General features: G+C 33.4%; 2 protein-coding genes and 1 long non-coding RNA gene across 6 annotated transcripts; all 3 read left to right on the top strand.

Annotated features, from left to right (window-relative positions):
* The first annotated feature begins 7048 nt into the window (after positions 1-7048).
* LOC106328054 (transcription factor TGA1) lies at positions 7049-10547 on the top strand. Of its 3 annotated transcripts, XM_013766412.1 has the most exons (10): positions 7049-7220; positions 7834-7971; positions 8335-8522; positions 8628-8699; positions 8773-8832; positions 8910-8987; positions 9215-9278; positions 9359-9630; positions 9796-10023; positions 10100-10547. In XM_013766412.1, the coding sequence occupies exons 3-10, from the start codon at positions 8346-8348 to the stop codon at positions 10250-10252; spliced, it is 1104 nt and encodes a 367-aa protein (XP_013621866.1). In that variant the 5' UTR covers positions 7049-7220; positions 7834-7971; positions 8335-8345; the 3' UTR covers positions 10253-10547. The 3 variants fall into 3 exon arrangements, with proteins under 3 accessions (XP_013621866.1, XP_013621864.1, XP_013621865.1); XM_013766410.1 differs by lacking the exon at positions 7834-7971; XM_013766411.1 differs by lacking the exon at positions 7834-7971 and having other exon boundaries at positions 8332-8522.
* A 509-nt stretch (positions 10548-11056) lies between these two features.
* Positions 11057-12262, top strand: LOC106333212. Of its 2 annotated transcripts, none has more exons than XR_001268316.1 (4): positions 11057-11195; positions 11565-11659; positions 11747-11913; positions 11985-12262. It is a non-coding gene; the product is annotated as an uncharacterized LOC106333212 (long non-coding RNA). The 2 variants fall into 2 exon arrangements; XR_001268315.1 differs by having other exon boundaries at positions 11272-11659.
* Positions 12263-14065: 1803 nt separating this feature from the next.
* Positions 14066-15190, top strand: LOC106328600 (50S ribosomal protein L29, chloroplastic). The gene is made up of 2 exons (XM_013767076.1): positions 14066-14458; positions 14844-15190. The coding sequence occupies exons 1-2, from the start codon at positions 14123-14125 to the stop codon at positions 15024-15026; spliced, it is 519 nt and encodes a 172-aa protein (XP_013622530.1). The 5' UTR covers positions 14066-14122; the 3' UTR covers positions 15027-15190.
* Positions 15191-17749: the final 2559 nt, after the last annotated feature.

The following is a 17749-nucleotide window of genomic DNA, read 5'->3' as shown; positions in this document are numbered from 1 at the left end:
TTCTTCTTCTTCTTCCGATGGAATTGTGTTTAAATCAAACAAATTACCACTTTCATAATTTTGAACTGAAACATTTAAATCAAAATCAAAAGCCATAGAGAAGAATGAGTGACCATTTCTGGTTTGGTGTTTAAATAAGCATCAAAAACTTTCCAAAAAATTGATTTTGGCTCCATTGTAAAATTTTGAGTTTTTAGTTCAAATTAGTTATACAAAAATTGGCTCCAAAATTGTTTTGTAAAAATTGGCTCCAAGATTTTGTTGTAAAATTCTTAAAAGCTCAGATGTGTGATTTTTAGTATTCTTGTTCACATTTTTAATTTTTCTTTTCCTTTTATTCTTCTTAAGAATAGCAATAGCCTCACTCTTTAATTAAATGTTCCAGACAAAATAAATAATAAAACAACGTATTGTCTTTGCTGATTTCTAAAAAGTTAAGAAGTCTTAATCTGCATGTTTTTATGTTAAATTACCTACAAATAAAAATAGAGGGAGTATCATTTATCATTCAGATACCTAGGCAATGCGCGTGAAAAACAATATTATAGATTTTCCCATTAATATTGTTACAAAAAAAATTAACATGAAATAAAATATACTAGTATAAATGATAAATCTAAAAGGAAAGCAAACGTACACCAGAAAACGAAGTAATCTTAAATCTTGATAGTTTCCAATTTTAACTTCTTTCTGTCCTTTATCCATTCTCTCCTTGTCAACCCACCTTTACTAGTCATTATTCTCCTATTTTCTTGTTTTGTAGATGTCTTTTGAAAAAGAGAAGAGAAAATGATATTTGTACACCTCGAAGGCCGTACCATAAATTTGTAGTTGTTGTTTAATATTTGCAAATAGATTTGAAAAAACGAATTATATAGTTCTGAAAAGTATCCAGATTGCTTAGCGATACCTTCTTGTCAAATGCTTACACGCTTCTTTTGTTGTTGTTGAACAGGCCAAAGGCTTAGACAATTAGGCGTCTTTTTTGGTTTGTCGACTTTTTTTTTTACATCGTTTGTCGACTATTAGTATTAGGAGTCTAATTGGATTGGAAAGTAGAGTAGCTGATATTATATTACAAAGCGAACATTTATCTAATATATTCACTGTAACACCCAACTTATTAAAGCATGACACCTTTACACCTAAGTGGATAAGTGGGATCGACTTCTACCTTTTTTTTTTATCGACTTCTACCCTATGAAGTCTTTTCCGAGCCCCGTAGGGGCATGGATCCCTTCATTTATTTATTAATTTGTTTTTAAATATTTCTAATTTTCTGGGTAATCTTTCTTTTCTTTATCGAGAATCTCTTCTCGGAGAATTCTTAAAGCACTCAATTCTTCAACAAAATCAGATCTAAAAAAAAAATGTGTTAACATGATTTGGTATTAGCTTGCCAATACAAGGCTCTGACTATCCCGATATTTATTTTACGTAATAAATTTTAGGGTTTTTGGAAAACTATTCTAGAAAATATAAAAGCGCCTAACTAAATTACATGATCGTATGACGCAAACAATGACCCAAAACGTCTTCTCAACCAACACTCCTCATATGTGCATCTACATGAGCACATATCCATAACACTATACTATTATAAAAAAAATCCTTTTTAAAAAGAAAGATGTTATGCTACTATATAATAGGTCAGATATGGTCCGACGATGGGGCCAAAGGTTGCTTTACTTCTAAGTTCTATTAACGCCCCTAACAATTATTTAAATAGAAATTCACTTTATAGTTTTTCATTAATTTATCCCATTAGTAAATTTTGCATCTCCTTTAGGCTGCTCATGCACGTGCCATCGCATGAATCCAATTCTATCAACATGTACTCAATAGATCAATAATTTTTATTAAAATTTATAATTTATGAAAACCTGTAAAACACAGTTTACGAATCAATGATTCAGTCTTCATGTTGTTACCAGTAGAAAACTAATAATAGTGATGTGTGTATCCCAGCTAATATTGAGCTATGTAAATTAAGGCTTAGAATTATTGTTATAGATCCGCTCAGGATCCGCTAAGAAAATATGATATCTACGGTGCATGGATACGTATATCTGGATGCGTATTTTCAAAATATATTAGATTTTAATTTTATTAATAATTAATACATATATTAGTTTTATAATAGTTTATTTTAATTTTATATTATTATACATATATATATATATATTGTATAAATATTTAATTTATATCTTATTTTTAGAATTCTAGTATTAATATTTTTATTTTTATTAATTTTACGGATTTGAAACCGAATCTGAATACCTGCAGATAGTATAATATTTAGACGAATATCCAAAATCCAGATATTCAGAAGCCACAGATCAAGATCCGGTTATTAAATCCACGGATCCGAATACTCTAATTTTTCATATCAAAATCTATACAACCCTTAATGTAAATAATAATCCATAAGTGTCTTGTATTTTGGAAATGTCTAAGCTATTACTTTAAAGTTCTTTATATAATTTTTTGAAAATAAAACTCGATATGAAAGGTAATGACCAACTTAAATACGTTAACACAGAAAAAATATTCTATCATTTATGCATTTTTAACAATTACACGACTTGTAAATTTATAACTAGATTCTGATCCGCGCTTAAAAGCGCATGCATATTTTTAACCATATTTTATTAAATAAATAAATTTTTTAACTTTTTATTCTAATATATTTGAATATATATATATATATATATATATATATATATAATTATATATTTTGTATTTATATTAATATGAACTTATATAAGATTTTACTTAATTTTATTTTCAAACATTTTAATCTTTTCGTTATAAATTTTTAATTAACTCTGTGCAATTTATTTGTTTAGTTGTGTGATATATATTTTTGATAAATTTTGAATTACAAAATTTATTTGATGTCAATTTACTGACCCTAACATTTCATTTATATATTATATTTCATTTAATATGAAAGCTTATTTAAGTTTAAATGAATGTAATTTTCTATTTATGAAAATACAAAATAAAATCTATTAATTTAATTGTAGTATCTAAACCCGAAAGAAGTTATACTTATTTTTTATTTTGTTTTATAAATTATTTGAGTGTTAGTCAATTACTTAATTTATCAAAATTTAAAAAAAAAAAGATTAATAAAAGTTATTAAGAGGTGAGACTTAATATTTTATAGTGTTTAGGTATAAGATTAATTATTATATTGTTTGAAAACATAGATAGATAGTAGTAATATAATGTTGTTTCCAATAATTAACTTAATGTAGATATAATGTTTTCATTAATCATTAATGATATTTTATGTAATATTACACATGCCTGAAAGGTTGAGTCCAACACAATGTTCATTATTAATAAGATGGATCATATTTCACCAGTAGTAAAATATTGTTTCCCACATTAGATATTTTTGTAGCATCCCGACCGCTCACGGCTAATAGCCACTCACGTCTGTTCACTCGGCATGTGGGCCTTATTCCATCCGACATGGTGCTTTAATTTTTCAAAGGCTCGAAAGTCTTGTTTACTGACGCTGCAATAACTAAATGACATTTCTTCATGCTTTGGTCTCACTCGTATGATATTAGAAATCACTTTTCGATAGGACACTCATCATTCCATTACTCCAGCTCAAGCACTCTCAACCTTAGAGTTTTAAACATATGTGTGACGGAAAAGGTAAGTGCACATTGGTGACATAGGTAGTCAAATCAATTATCTTAAGCTTTTCCATACACCACAAACCAAGATGTTACAATTCACCCCCTCTCAAAGAACGCAACACCCTTGTTGCACCGCAAGATCGTTAATCGTGTTAGTGTGAGCCTTCGCTGACTCCACACTCGTCTGGGTTCAGCTCTGATAACACTTGTAACGTTCCGATCGTCCATGGCTAATGGTCACCCACACCCGCTCACTCGGCCCGTGAACTCCATCCCATTCGAAGGACGGTGCGTTAATTTTTCGAAGACTCGAAAGTCTTGTTTACTGACTCTTCAATAACCACATGACTTTCCCTCGTGATTTAGCCTCGCTCGCACGATAACGTAAATCACTTTCCGATATGTTATTCTCCATTACTCCATCTCAAGCATTATTAACCATAAAGTTCTAAACGCATGTGTTACGGAATTACGGAAAAGGTAAGTGCACTTTGGTGATATTAGTTGGCAAATCAATTTTCCTAAACTTTTCCATATATAACGAATTGAGATGTTACAATTTTTTTTTTAACGTCGCGGCCATTCTTCCAGTATGACATATGCATGGTAGTTAGAAGTTAGAACCACTACTTTGAAAAAAAATAAACAAAATCACTTGGAGTTCGTATAAATATTTAGGTTTACAGGAACGGGGTAAGCCTTGTTTATGCCAAACATATGAATAAAAGAGTGAAAATCCACACACGAGGTAGCCACTCGTGGTGGCAAACCACTTTATAAGTTAGCACTTGAGAATAATTCACAAATAGGCAAAAGCCAAGTGTTTGCGAGTGACGTCTCTTTTCAATCTTCTCGTCTTTATATATAGATATAATATTGTAAAATTTCTCCAATTTGAATAAAATTGCTGTATTTTAATTATATATATGTGGATAGAGTGTCAAATGGAATTCGCCAATATCTATTACCTATAATGGATCACACGGCCACCATCATATGAATGTGTAGCTTTACACACAAATCATTTGCACGATCCAAGTTTCAGAAAAAAGGAATTATTAAAAATGTTATCGACTTATTAAACTTATCTTGTTGTAGTTAGTTTCCTCCTACTAGACAGTCCAATATATTAGATCATGCATCTTTCTTTTTTGTGCGACAGATCATGCATCTTTTATAAATGAAGATAAAAACTATATGCGTTGTGTGTGTTTACGTCGGTCTTGTCTTTATTGTACCTAATTGTGGAACTTGCCTTCTCGTCTTTATTGTACCTAATTGTGGAACTTACCTTCTCTCTCTATACATGCATGCCCATGTATTGATCGTAACCCTTGGTGCTATATGCGTTGTGTGTGTTTTGTGTATATATGCATCCTATTAATGAATTAATGCAAATACAAACATAGAGACACTCAGGACACAAAATATTAGGCATGGGACAGATCCAGATATCCAGAAAATTTAGGATACCCAGATCCGTCGGATTTAATATCCGGATCCGGATTCGTGGTTTCCGGATATCCGGATTTCGGATATTCGTATCGATATTCTATTATCCGCGGATATCCGGATCCATAAAAATAATTAAAAAATAATATATAAATTAAATATGTATACAAGATTTATAAATATATTTATATATGTCTATAATATTGCAAAAACTAAAATATAAGATTATAAGATTAGTTCATGTATAAATATTAAAATATCAAATATAAATATTAATGAAATTAAAAAATTTAATGTGTTTTAAAAATACGGAGCCGGATCCGGATATCCGGATTCGGTTTGGACCGATCCAAGATTTTAATATCCAGATTCGGATCCGGACACCCCGGATATCCTATTTTCGGAGCGGATCCGGAGCAGATCTCGGATCGAATCCGGATCTCGGATAATAAGTCTCTGGCCTACAAAATATACTAACAAAAAGTTTATTTTGCGCATGCAGAAATAACTATATAGAACCCAAGTTCAAATACCCCGATCTTCTCAAAAAAAATTATATTTTTAAGCAAAAAAAAAAAGAAAAGAAATAATTATATAGACTTCTGAAGATCTCCGTTAACAGTTCTAACTTCAAGGCTAGATACATTAATTTGTAATGATGGGTTTATGGTCTCAAATCTAATTGTGGGAATCAACCAGACATGAACGACTTTTGATTAATTATGTCTATAACGCTACAACCAAACAATGATTTGTTAATCATATTTAAAATGCACAGTGCCTCCTATGGAGCTTGAAGAGCCAATCTGTTTTAATACATCTACTCGACTACTCCTACTAATTATCTAGCCTGTTTGGACTCCCAAAGGCTAATAACAAAGTTTTTAAATAAATTATACTCGTATCTACAGTTAGAGGAAGAATATATGGTTCTTGTTCGTGATATAAATTAATATTATCTGGTTTACATTAAATGCTAACTATATTCCACTGATTTATACAATTCCGGTTACCTGCGAATGCAAAGAAAAAAAAACGCAAAAAACCAAAATGATTGATGCCTTTTCTACATTGGATAGACGTTGCTTCTTACGAACAAGTCATGCTTGTCGTCGGCTTATTCGCTTAACTAATACTATATAGTATTATGATTACAACATGTATAAACAAGTCTGACAATATTTAATGAGACAGATGATATTTGGATAAACATCAGTATTTTTGTACGAATTACTTAAATTATTAAGCCCTTTCTCAAAAAAAAAAAAAAATTACTTAAATTATTTATTCTAGAAGTAGCCGTTGTTACATCATTGGAATCGAAGTAGAATCTCATGATGACGCGCTCATCCTCTTATCTTGAACTGCTAAATCTCTTCACCAGTTTAGCGAGTGGACTGGCGCTTCCAGTTATCGCCGACGCATGCGCGGGTTAGAGAAGCTAGAAGACGTGGTTAAGGTAAGAAAATAAAAATTAAACAAAAGCTATAAAAAGAAGAATGGGATCCCAAAGAAGAATTGAGAAGAGAATAAAAAATGGATCTACCTGGTGCGCACATCAGCGAGAGGTAGTGGAGAGACATGACTACTGAATAAAAAACAAATACCAATTTTATTTTTAAATTTAAGCAAAGTTTTAATGAATATTAAAGTTCGAACCATACGTATTAAATCGCTAATTATCAATAATTTACTTTCATACCTAAATAAAATTTTGGTACTCCAAATACGGATACAAGAATTCGTGGGAAAATAGTATAGAAACATGTAATAATTAGGTTTGACTCACTGTAGCTGCATTAGAACCCACAAAAAATAGAAACTAGAGAAAAAAACTAAAAAATATATTATTAATTCATTTTTTGTGGAAATATATTAAAAAACCACGTCAAAGGTCTCATTTAAGTTGTCGTGTTCTCGCATGATACCTCCTCTTCTCCTTCAAGATGATGAGACCTGAGTTTCTGAGACAGAAGGAAGAGCTTTTAAAATCCCTTCTGTTTACGGTCGGATTCGAACTACGTACTTCCGTGCTTTACGTCCGGTCTTGTCGCTGAAGTCTTCTTTATTTCTTTCTTGTTTTATCACGACATAAGAAACAATCAAAAGGTTTGGCTTGAGATCTCTGTTCGTAGCCTATCTCTTGTGTTTTTGTTTTCTCTGTGTAGTAGTGAAAGCGAGAGACGAAAAAAAGGAAGTGAAAAGTCAAGAGATTTCACGGCGTCGTTTATGGCTTTACTCTGTTCCATTATAATCTTGTTATCACTTAAAAGTCTTAGAACCTTTTATTCTTTCTTAATTATTATTTTGATTAAATATATTTCCCTTTCTTTTTATCTCTTGATTGATTGTATAGACTTCATGAATCACTTCAATATGTTTTTTGTTTCTGGTTGCTTGGAATCGAAGCTGGGAATTAGTCGAATATTGCTAAGAACTGTCTTTCAAAAAAAGAAAAGTTTCAATCTATCTCCACTTGTAGGTTACATGTGTTTGACTTCATTTTTTTTTTTTTTTTTTGCTTTTTCTGATGCTATCCGGCTTATGTTTGATTTCACCTTTTTTCTGATGCCATCGGATTGAAATTTGAAATTCCTCTTGTATAGGTGTCTTTAACTGTTTATCTTGTTGTTAAGTTGGTCCACCATTAGTGGTGAAATAAAGTGACATTTTCAATAAGTGGAAACTTGACTTACCATATCATTTTTGCTGCTTAACACAGTTTCTACGATCTTATCTATTAACAACACCCTCCAAACACTATTGAGGATAAGGTTTTTTTGGCTGTCATTACAACATTTTCACTTGTGATATTTGTCGGTGTTCTCCTCCAGAGCATGATTATTGAAAGGTTCTTAAGGTGGGATTCTTATCGAAATATAATAACCTATCTTTTAATTTTTAATTAAAAAAATTAAGAACTTCACCCTGAGAACCTCCCAATAATCATGCTCTTAAGAGAATTTCCATACCCTCTCAGATTTATTTCCTTCGTATAAAGTCTCTGGAATATAAAGGTGGTTCTGTGAAATGTCCTGTTATCTTTATAGTAGTAATCTTAATAGAATTGAGTTCCTTTGGAGATGAAATAGTTTTCCTGAAGAAATATCACAACTTTTACTATTTCTTTACGTTTGACTTTGTGTGATCTAAATTGCTTATATTAGAGCTTAGTTTATATGGTTTCACACATTGTTTTAAAAAAGCACTGTAATTTTAGCAGTGAAGGGAAGCATGAATTCAACATCGACACATTTCGTGCCACCGAGTAGAGTTGGTATATACGAGCCTCTCCATCAGTTTGGTATGTGGGGAGAAACTTTCAAGAGCAATATTGGCAATGGAGGAAGTGTGAACACTCCAAACCACATTCTAATACCAAATATTCAAAAACTAGACAACAACAACTTGGTACCTGTTTTCATTCTTCTTACAATTTTTTTTGACAAGAAAAAAACCATATTTATTTTCAGACATGTAAAAGCTTTTATTTATTGAACACATTATTTGTTATAGTCAGAGGATACTTCACATGGAACTCCTCACATGTTTGATCAAGAAGCTTCCACGTCCAGACATCCAGATAAAGTAAATGTCTAATGCTTCCGTCAGTTTTATTTTAATCCTCACGTAATGTACTAAATGTATAATATTGTAACAGATACAGAGACGGCTTGCGCAGAACCGCGAGGCTGCTAGGAAAAGTCGCTTGCGCAAGAAGGTATGACAGACACTATTTACTCTCTTAGACAATAATGTTATGATCTTTGTTTACTCAATGGGAGATTCTGTCTGCAGGCTTATGTCCAGCAGCTGGAAACAAGCAGGTTGAAGCTAATACAACTAGAGCAAGAACTCGATCGCGCTAGACAACAGGTTATTGCAGCCAAAATCTGTATCTTTCCTTTCCAAAACTTACCAGAATCAACTAAAAAGGACAATGGGCATTGTGTCAAAGATTTACTGGTTCGAGTAACCATTTGAACGAAACTAATATTAGATGTTGTAGTTTCGGGTCTGGGGATTACGAGTTCTGGTACCGAACTTCTTGGTATTAAAAAAAAACATACCGCAAATTTTGATAGAAACTTGGATGGTTTCAGGGATTCTACGTTGGCAATGGCATAGATACTAGCTCTCTTGGTTTATCGGAAACCATGAATCCAGGTTTGTGTCAAGAACTGTTGAGTCTTTATTTACAAGAAATCAAAACTTGAACGTCAAGATTTAATGGTGTTTGTCGACAGGGATTGCTGCGTTTGAGATGAAATATGGACACTGGATTGAAGAACAGAACAGACAGATATGCGAACTTAGAACGGTTTTACACGGACATGTTACCGACGTCGAGCTACGTTCGCTAGTAGAAAACACCATGAAACATTACTTTGAGCTTTTCCGGATGAAATCAGCAGCTGCAAAAGCCGATGTCTTCTTCGTCATGTCAGGGATGTGGAGAACTTCTGCAGAGCGGTTCTTTCTTTGGATTGGAGGGTTTCGACCCTCTGATCTTCTCAAGGTAACAAAATCAGAAACAACGAACATAATTTAAATAAATCGAAAGAAAAGTGTCACATAGCCCAATGAAACATGAGGTCTTGACCTCATAACTTTTTTAGGTTTCTTATAAATATTTTAAAAAAGAAATGTTTATATCCCCCAAATTCTTGATATGTTTTGGCAGGTTCTTTTGCCACATTTTGACGTCATGACGGATCAACAAGTTCTAGATGTATGCAACTTAAGACAATCCTGTCAGCAAGCTGAGGACGCGTTATATCAAGGTATGGAGAAGCTACAACACACGCTTGCGGAATGCGTTGCACGTGGAGGACTCGGTGAAGGAAACTATATTCCTCAGGTGAATTCTGCAATGGAGAGATTAGAAGCTTTGGTCAGTTTTGTTAATCAGGTAAAAGATAAATAGTAATCTTTTATTTACCAACGTATTAGTATCAGTTTTTATATTCGTTCTTATTGTTTATTAGGCTGATCACTTGAGACACGAGACATTGCAACAAATGCATAGGATTTTGACGACACGACAAGCGGCTCGAGGACTATTGGCACTTGGTGAGTATTTTCAAAGGCTTAGAGCCTTGAGCTCGAGCTGGGCAACTAGACATCGTGAACCAACATAGAGTTTTTGAAAAGAATGAAGATGAGTGCATCTTGAGGAAACAGAGGATTGGATTGCTCATAATAAGAGTTGGGGGGGTGCTGCTGCTGATGATTATTTTTTATTCTGCGGCGGAATCAGAAAAAAATTGAAGAACATGTATTAAACCTGTAAATATCAGAAAAAGGTGAAGGCGTTCCTTTCCGGGGTGTAGCTTTTTAAAGAGACAAAGTTTTTTCGGATGTTTGTTTGATTATACAGAAGAACTTGGTCCCAAAATTAATAATAATACATAAGTGTGTGTGTTAGACTACTTATTATCTATCTATATAATAATAAAGTTAGATTATGATCTCTCTTCAGCCTTCCACATCATCAATTGTATAGGAGGTACAGAATTCTGTGACACTTGTCCTTATCTATTTTACTTTGTTTTGATGTTTAAACGATTAATATTTTTGATGAGCTATTATTCTTTAGGCTCAATTGTTGTTAGGTTTGGTTAATCTTCTTCACCGCAACTGTCGCGTTTAAGCACTTGATTATTCTCATTCCTCACATTCTCAAGCAATCGGACTCTTCCTCTCCCAAAAACCAACATAAGCTCCAACTATAAGAAAAGTCTCTGCTAATTACCAAAACCGAGAATGGCTAATTCCTTCATCTTTCTTGCGGATTTGAAAACAGGGACCAGTCTCCAAGTTCTCTGTTCACCCTCTCGATCACTCTCAACTTTGGCGAGGATGTCTTTGTAGAAAACAGAAAGCAACACCTTATGCATGTGCATATCTGTTAACCTCCATCACCTTGGGGTTATTCATATGTTATTTCTGAAGATAGTTTACATTTCACTGATGCAGCCTCTTTTTTTGTGCTGTTGATAATACTGTGAGCATGCGGTTTATGAAAACTGGGAAACACGTACGAATCGGAGTGGACTACTCAACTGCTACCTGGTTAAACACGTAAGTTTATTTCCATGAAGTAACATGTAATGTCTGATAAAACATCAAACCAGTTGTGGCTGTTACCTGAACGAAGGGAGCTAGGGTATAGAGCATACTTGGTTTGGTTATCTGAATATGAATGGCGGTGGGCTTCACACTTCAACCACTTCAGTTAAACTCCAGTTTTTAAAAAATATATTTGATCAACCTATGCGCATGGAGAGAAGTAATCAATTCATTGTCCAAGATTATATTCAAAGGTCATGTCCACTTTGACTCAAGTTTGAGCAAGCTCCGAGAGTTACGATGGAGAGTCCAAGGGATATCAACGTTGATAACCGCAACATTTTTTTTTTCATTCTGATATTGACGGTTCTTTATCATCAGTGATCCAGGAAGCTACATTATTCTATGAGACCATTGTCTATACGTACATACGCATATGGTGAAGATTAAAGGGTTTATCTTGGATTCACGTGTCTGTAAGTCATTATTTATTCAATGCACAAACACAACTCAAGTGTTTGAGTCTAATTCTAATTTGGATGCCGTCTCTACTTCTCTCTCAGGTTCATTGGTTAAAGAAGCTGGTTCATTGGTTAATGAAGTTAAATGGAATACTTTCGGTAGTAGTTTTACTGTCTTAGACTCGGGTTTAGGCTCTGAGATGGGTGATCCTTCTCAAAGGACTCTATGAGGAAAAGAAGTAAAACCAACTCAAAACTCAATCTCTACCGTAAGTTCAATTTCTTCTTAATTATTCAAGGACTGTTTATAACCTGAGGCTCTTTTCTCTGTGAAAAAAAGTCTGGAGCTGTCAACTTGCGGAAAGTCAACAGGGTGAGAGGCCATTGGAGTGCAAGCAAAAGTGACTAAACTTCTTATGCGGTAAAGAAGATTGGCTTATTTATGAAGAAGAGTCAGGTCTTTGTGTTTAGTAAGTTGCATAGTCAGGTGTGGTTTGTATGAAATATCAAGCTTTGAAGGGTGATTTAAATTTTTTTGGTTATTTGGTTTGGGTCTAATTTTTCATTTGTAATGTGTTTCTGATCATGAACCGGTTTGAGCAAATACTATTTGTTCTCTACGTATGGTAAGTATATTCTTACGGGTTCTCTCAGTTTGTAAAGAAAAAAAGTGTGCTTCTGTGTCCATCTAACAACTCAGGATCCAAAACAACTTACATACAACTTACATCAATTGGATGTTTCAGAAACTTCTTTGTACTTTGGAAAAATTGCATAAACTTCACTAATCTCAGCACTTTTATTTTCATATAATGGAGACTATGTAGATTTTTGCATCTTATTAAGACACCAACTAAATTACGAATTTTGGAAAGAACCTCACAATGATGTTAAAAGATGTTAAAAACATATAAAATGATCTCACTTATTTAGTTTTCTCTGCATTTTTCAAAAAAGAGAGGGTTTAAAATAAAAAAGTAAATTTTCTTAAAAAGAGAAAATTTACCTAATAAAAAATATCTTAAAACAATGAAAGTTCTAAATCATAAATGTAAAAAAAAACATTTATATGAAGTAATCTCTCATATATAAAAAGGTTTTATTGGAAAGTTTCTTAAGCCATATTAATAAAGATTTAGCACTATTAGTAATAAAATTCAGTAAGAAAACATTCTCAATAAAATATGTCAAATAAATATCATAAATGAGTTCAAAATTGTTAAAAGGTGTTAAAAACATATAAAAGGGTCTCATTTATTTAGTTTTCTCGGTATTTTTCAAAAAGAGAGTTTTTAGAATAAAAAGTAAATTCTCTTAAAAGAGAAAGTTTAACTAATAAAAAATATCTTAAAACAACGAAAGTTCTAAATCATAAATGTAAAAAAAAACATTAATATGAAATAATCTCTCATATATAAAAAGGTTTCATTGGAAAGTTTCTTAAGCCATATTAATAAAGATTTAGCACTATCATAATAACATTCAGTAAGAAAACACTCTCAGTAAAATATGTCAAATAAATATCATAATTTTTGTACTGCTGAGTTGAATTTGAAAACAATTTGTAGAAAGTAAGTAATATTCATCATTTTGTACATTATATTATAAATGTAAATTATTATTAATTAAAACATCCACATGCCTTTTGTTATGCAAGGATTTATCGCACCTAATCGTGTACGTCATTATGAAGCTTTTTCTCAAGCAGCTTCACCTCTATAGCCTCACCAACTTCTTCCCGAAAAAGAACGTAGGTCACATACCACAAATACACGAGTTACTTTGCTCACATCTTTATTTCAAAGAGGGAAAAGAATATATGGATAAGTTATCAATTCAAATCCTAGCAATGTATGATATACCATGATTAAAAATTCACTTAGTGGATTGAAAATAGAGCCGGAGACAGAGACAAAATATTTAACGAATACATCCATAGTGAAACCCTTAATTTGGTGCTTTAAGAGGATAATCACAAACAAACACATGCATTTATGTGCTTTATTTTGGAAAATCAATTTTATTTTATGTTTTAAGTTAAATTATATTTACTTTGATGCAACTATCAGCTATTTATTACGTTGTTATTTTATTAATCTATAAAACCTATTTATGCTATTTTTTTTGACTTAACCAACTATCACCAATCACTATCAAATGGATCAAAAAGTCAATTATCAACTTATTAGAAAACAAAACATACGAACCAAAACGTAGCGCCGGAATAGCACTAGTTGTCCATAATCTCCAGTATTTGCAATTTAGAAACTTTGTAATTACTGAAAGCTATCGGACATTTAGCTTAATTAATATATAATTTGACAAGTCCTATTTGCAATTTAGATACTATAGGGTTGATTTCGTGATTAAAGGTGAATAGAGGGGCAAACGGAAAGATATAAGAGAAACCTTATCCCCAACACCAAATTGTGTGTCTTTCGTTATCCTCAAAACTCATCTTCTTCCGCCATAGCCACAATGCTCAGTCTCTCTATTGCCTCGCCGGGGACGGCGGTGACTTTCCTCCGAGGAACTGGTCCAGCGAATTCAACCTCTTCTTCGTTCCACGGTGTCAGAATCCAGCACCATGTCTCTGCTCGCGTGCCCGCGGCGGCGGCGATATCTTGTAATGGTAAACCTTTGGCGGTGATGATGTCGAAAAGAGAGGCGGAGTTGAAAGAAATCAGAGCGAAGACGACGGAGGAGCTTAACGAGGAGGTGATTGACCTTAAAGGAGAGCTCTTTATGCTCCGTCTCCAGAAATCGGCGAGGAACGAGTTCAAATCAAGCGAGTTCCGCCGTATGAAGAAACAAGTAAGCTTTACGTCGAATCTAATTTTAAGTTTTTAGAACATGTTATCAGTTACTCTTTGGACAATGTGTGTGTTCTAAACGTTGTCTGTGCATAGCTTAGATTCGAGGTTTCATGTCCTTTGGTTAGAGTGTTGCAGTATGTTCTTATAACAATATGCTTTTCAGTTAAAGACATAAAGTCCTGAGCTTTGTGTCATGTCTTTGTGTATTTAAGTGGCCACCATATGCACTAGACAAAGTTATTGGCTTTTGGTTTTACCTCTCTCTGTTTTCAGTTAAGACATAAGTCCTGAGCTTTGTGTCATTTCTTGTGTAGACATAAGTCGCTCTCTCTGTTATATGGGACTAAGAGATGTATGTTCTTGTGGGTGTGTGTTGTTTTTAGGTAGCGAGGATATTGACGGTGAGAAGAGAGAGGGAGATAGAAGAAGGGATAGGGAAGAGGTTGTCGAGGAAACTTGACAGGCAGTGGAAGAAGAGCATTGTTGTCAGACCACCTCCTTCTCTCAAGAAGCTTCAAGAGGAAGAAGCTGCTGAAGAGGCTGCTGAAGCTGCCAAATCTGCCTGAAAACCCCACCCATTGTATTTTGATGGTCGCTCTCTTCTCTTCTTGTTGTTTCCTCGGGATGTTACTCTCTGTTGCTGGAAACCATGCTATTTTGTTGTTGTTCTGTTGGTGTAAAAACTTTGTTCATTAAGCAGTTTACATAATTTCTATGACTCAACGAAAAAGTAGCTATGTTCTTGACCATTTTGAGGATTCAACATACAATATGATCATGCTTCCGAGCGATGTTTCTTATTGGGCTTGAAGCCCATATAAGAACTGCTTCTTCTAGAGTCTTCTTAGTTGATTTTCTGTTTACTGCCTCGCCTTTACTGATTTAGTAGGAAGATGTGGCCATAATCTTCTCACTCAGGGTCATCAGAGGTGGTATTGAAAATCTTCGTACGGAATGATGATTAACTAAAATAATCTCAATACTGCTGGTATTTTTCTAGAAAGTTTGAATATTACTGATGATAAAACATATTTTAATAATGCAGTTTTATTATGTTATCTCAACCAACCCACTTCTTATTGGCCATTATTCCATTCATATTATTCACATGACTAACCCGGGAGTTTTGATTTGATCACTGACTGCTGCTAAGAGTCAATGTTTCATTCACAAACAATGCGAAGTTTGTAGTACATATCAAGGTTTTCGCTGTGTTCTTGATCATTGCTAGGTTGTTAAATTAGTTAGACGTCTTTTTTGAATGATATGAGATGCTCATGTTCTACTGATTTTCATTGCTATTTTTTTTTTTTTTTGGAATAACGTCAGAAGTGTTGAAATAGCTGTGATCTGGACCACGATAATCTTTTACCTAATACCCTTACATTCAAGGGTTAAGTCAAAAGATGTTTTGAAAAGATCTATCTGCCCTAAATTAATTATTGTTTACGAAACAATGGTCAAAACTCTACATTTTAATGCATATAGTTTATGATATGTTTAAGTTTGACAGCTGCATTATGCTGTTCACACCAATCAGTTTACACTTCCAGTTTGTAATCCTCCATTTCACAAACTGATCAAGTCTTTCACGTTCGGCCTAGCTTAATTGTGAGTATTACTATTTTTGTGTGTATCTGAGAAATACTAATTAATGTCCAAATATCGAAGCTCCGCAAAATAAGCGATGTTCTTGATATTAAGTACAAGAGGCTTAAGATGCATGAGATTTATGAGGTTTGCATATGAGAATACAATTATATTCTCTGAAGAACTGTGTCACCAACTCCATGTGCTTTAAAAGGTCTGCACAACTCTCTATGATGCTTTTACAAACATTACCCTATTATGTTAGCGTCTTACGTATATATTCATGCAAAGATCTTGGTAGTTCTTCTGGATCACAACATGTGACTTGCTTTTCATGCAAAAAAAGCTTTCCTCAATTTTTTTCTTTGCTCCAACAACTATCTCATTAAAAGCAACATTAATGTTAATTATCGTCTTCTTCGTGATAGGCCTGTGAAGGAAACAATGAACAAGACCAGCCCTGTTAAATTCTGAGGTCAGTTGATGCTTCTGCCCAATTTTTTTGTTCACCAATGTCAGTACCATGTATGAAGCAAAATGTAATTGCTTCATATATGGTTATCAGTTTTAACATGATTTCCGTTTTTATTTTTTGAAAGAAACATGATTTCAGACTTGCTTTCCTTTCAAAGAGGTTTGTTTTGTAAATATCTAGTTTTGATTGGTTTTGAGCAATATATGTTAATTGATGCATCTAAAATAATTCGATGTGGAGCTCTAACTATAATAGCATAATGCCATTGTCTCCATCTCCATCTTTCACTGTCTTTAATTAGCTGTAAAACTGATGTCATCAATGAAAGGATCGCAGCCACCTAAAATTACATGTAGTGGTTGATGCCTAAGAAAGTTACGCTTAAAGCCCACTCATTTTGGTTCATATAATACTTAAGAATGACTTCACATTTATAAATGAGCGTTGCATTTTTTTCTTCCAGTTACATATGTCCCGTCCCATGTTCTTGCAGGTTTATTGTGATGTACTTTTAGCAGATTTACCGTTTGCGGAAAGGGCAATGCTAGATGATTTTGAATAGTGGGTTCTTGTCTGTATTTATTTGTTTGGTTTCAATTATTAGGTATTTATTAGTCTTTAGAACAATTGCTAACAAAACCAAATGTTGAAGAAAGAAATTCTTCAACCATTGGTAGATTAATTAATTGTGTGATCAAGATCACAAAAAGAGTCTCCTGACCCCACATCTGAACCTGATTTCTCACAAAGCTGCTCCCATGAGAACAGTAGAAAAAGAAGTTTAACTTGCTGTCTGAATATACTCATGACTTCAAAGCTTGTTCTTGAAATAAGACTATACGCGCGAGTACATTGGTCTCATTTTTTTACTCATTGCATTCTCTTTCAGGACCATGTTAGTTTTCTCTTAATTGTGTAAGTACGAGTTTCAAATATCACTGCATATATAAGAATCCACAAAGTTGGATAGTGTCATCCTGGATTTCATGAAATCAAAAATTGGGTACAAATGTGTATATGACTAATATATAGTCTTCAGCACGATATGCATCCTCTTCACAGATACAGAAAATAGGGAATAAGTGAACTTTCTTTATATCTGTTGTGACAGACGTGAGAAGGAACAGATGCGGAAACAGATGAATAAACGCGATGTAACTACGACACATATATTTAACGTGGTTCACCCCTAGGGCTTCGTCCACGGGCAAAGAGAGATCTTAT

This window comes from Brassica oleracea, chromosome C3, assembly GCF_000695525.1.
Source record: "Brassica oleracea var. oleracea cultivar TO1000 chromosome C3, BOL, whole genome shotgun sequence".
Lineage (NCBI taxonomy): Eukaryota > Viridiplantae > Streptophyta > Magnoliopsida > Brassicales > Brassicaceae > Brassica > Brassica oleracea.
Note: the sequence above shows the minus strand (reverse complement) of the source record. Positions and strands in the feature narration are given on the sequence as shown.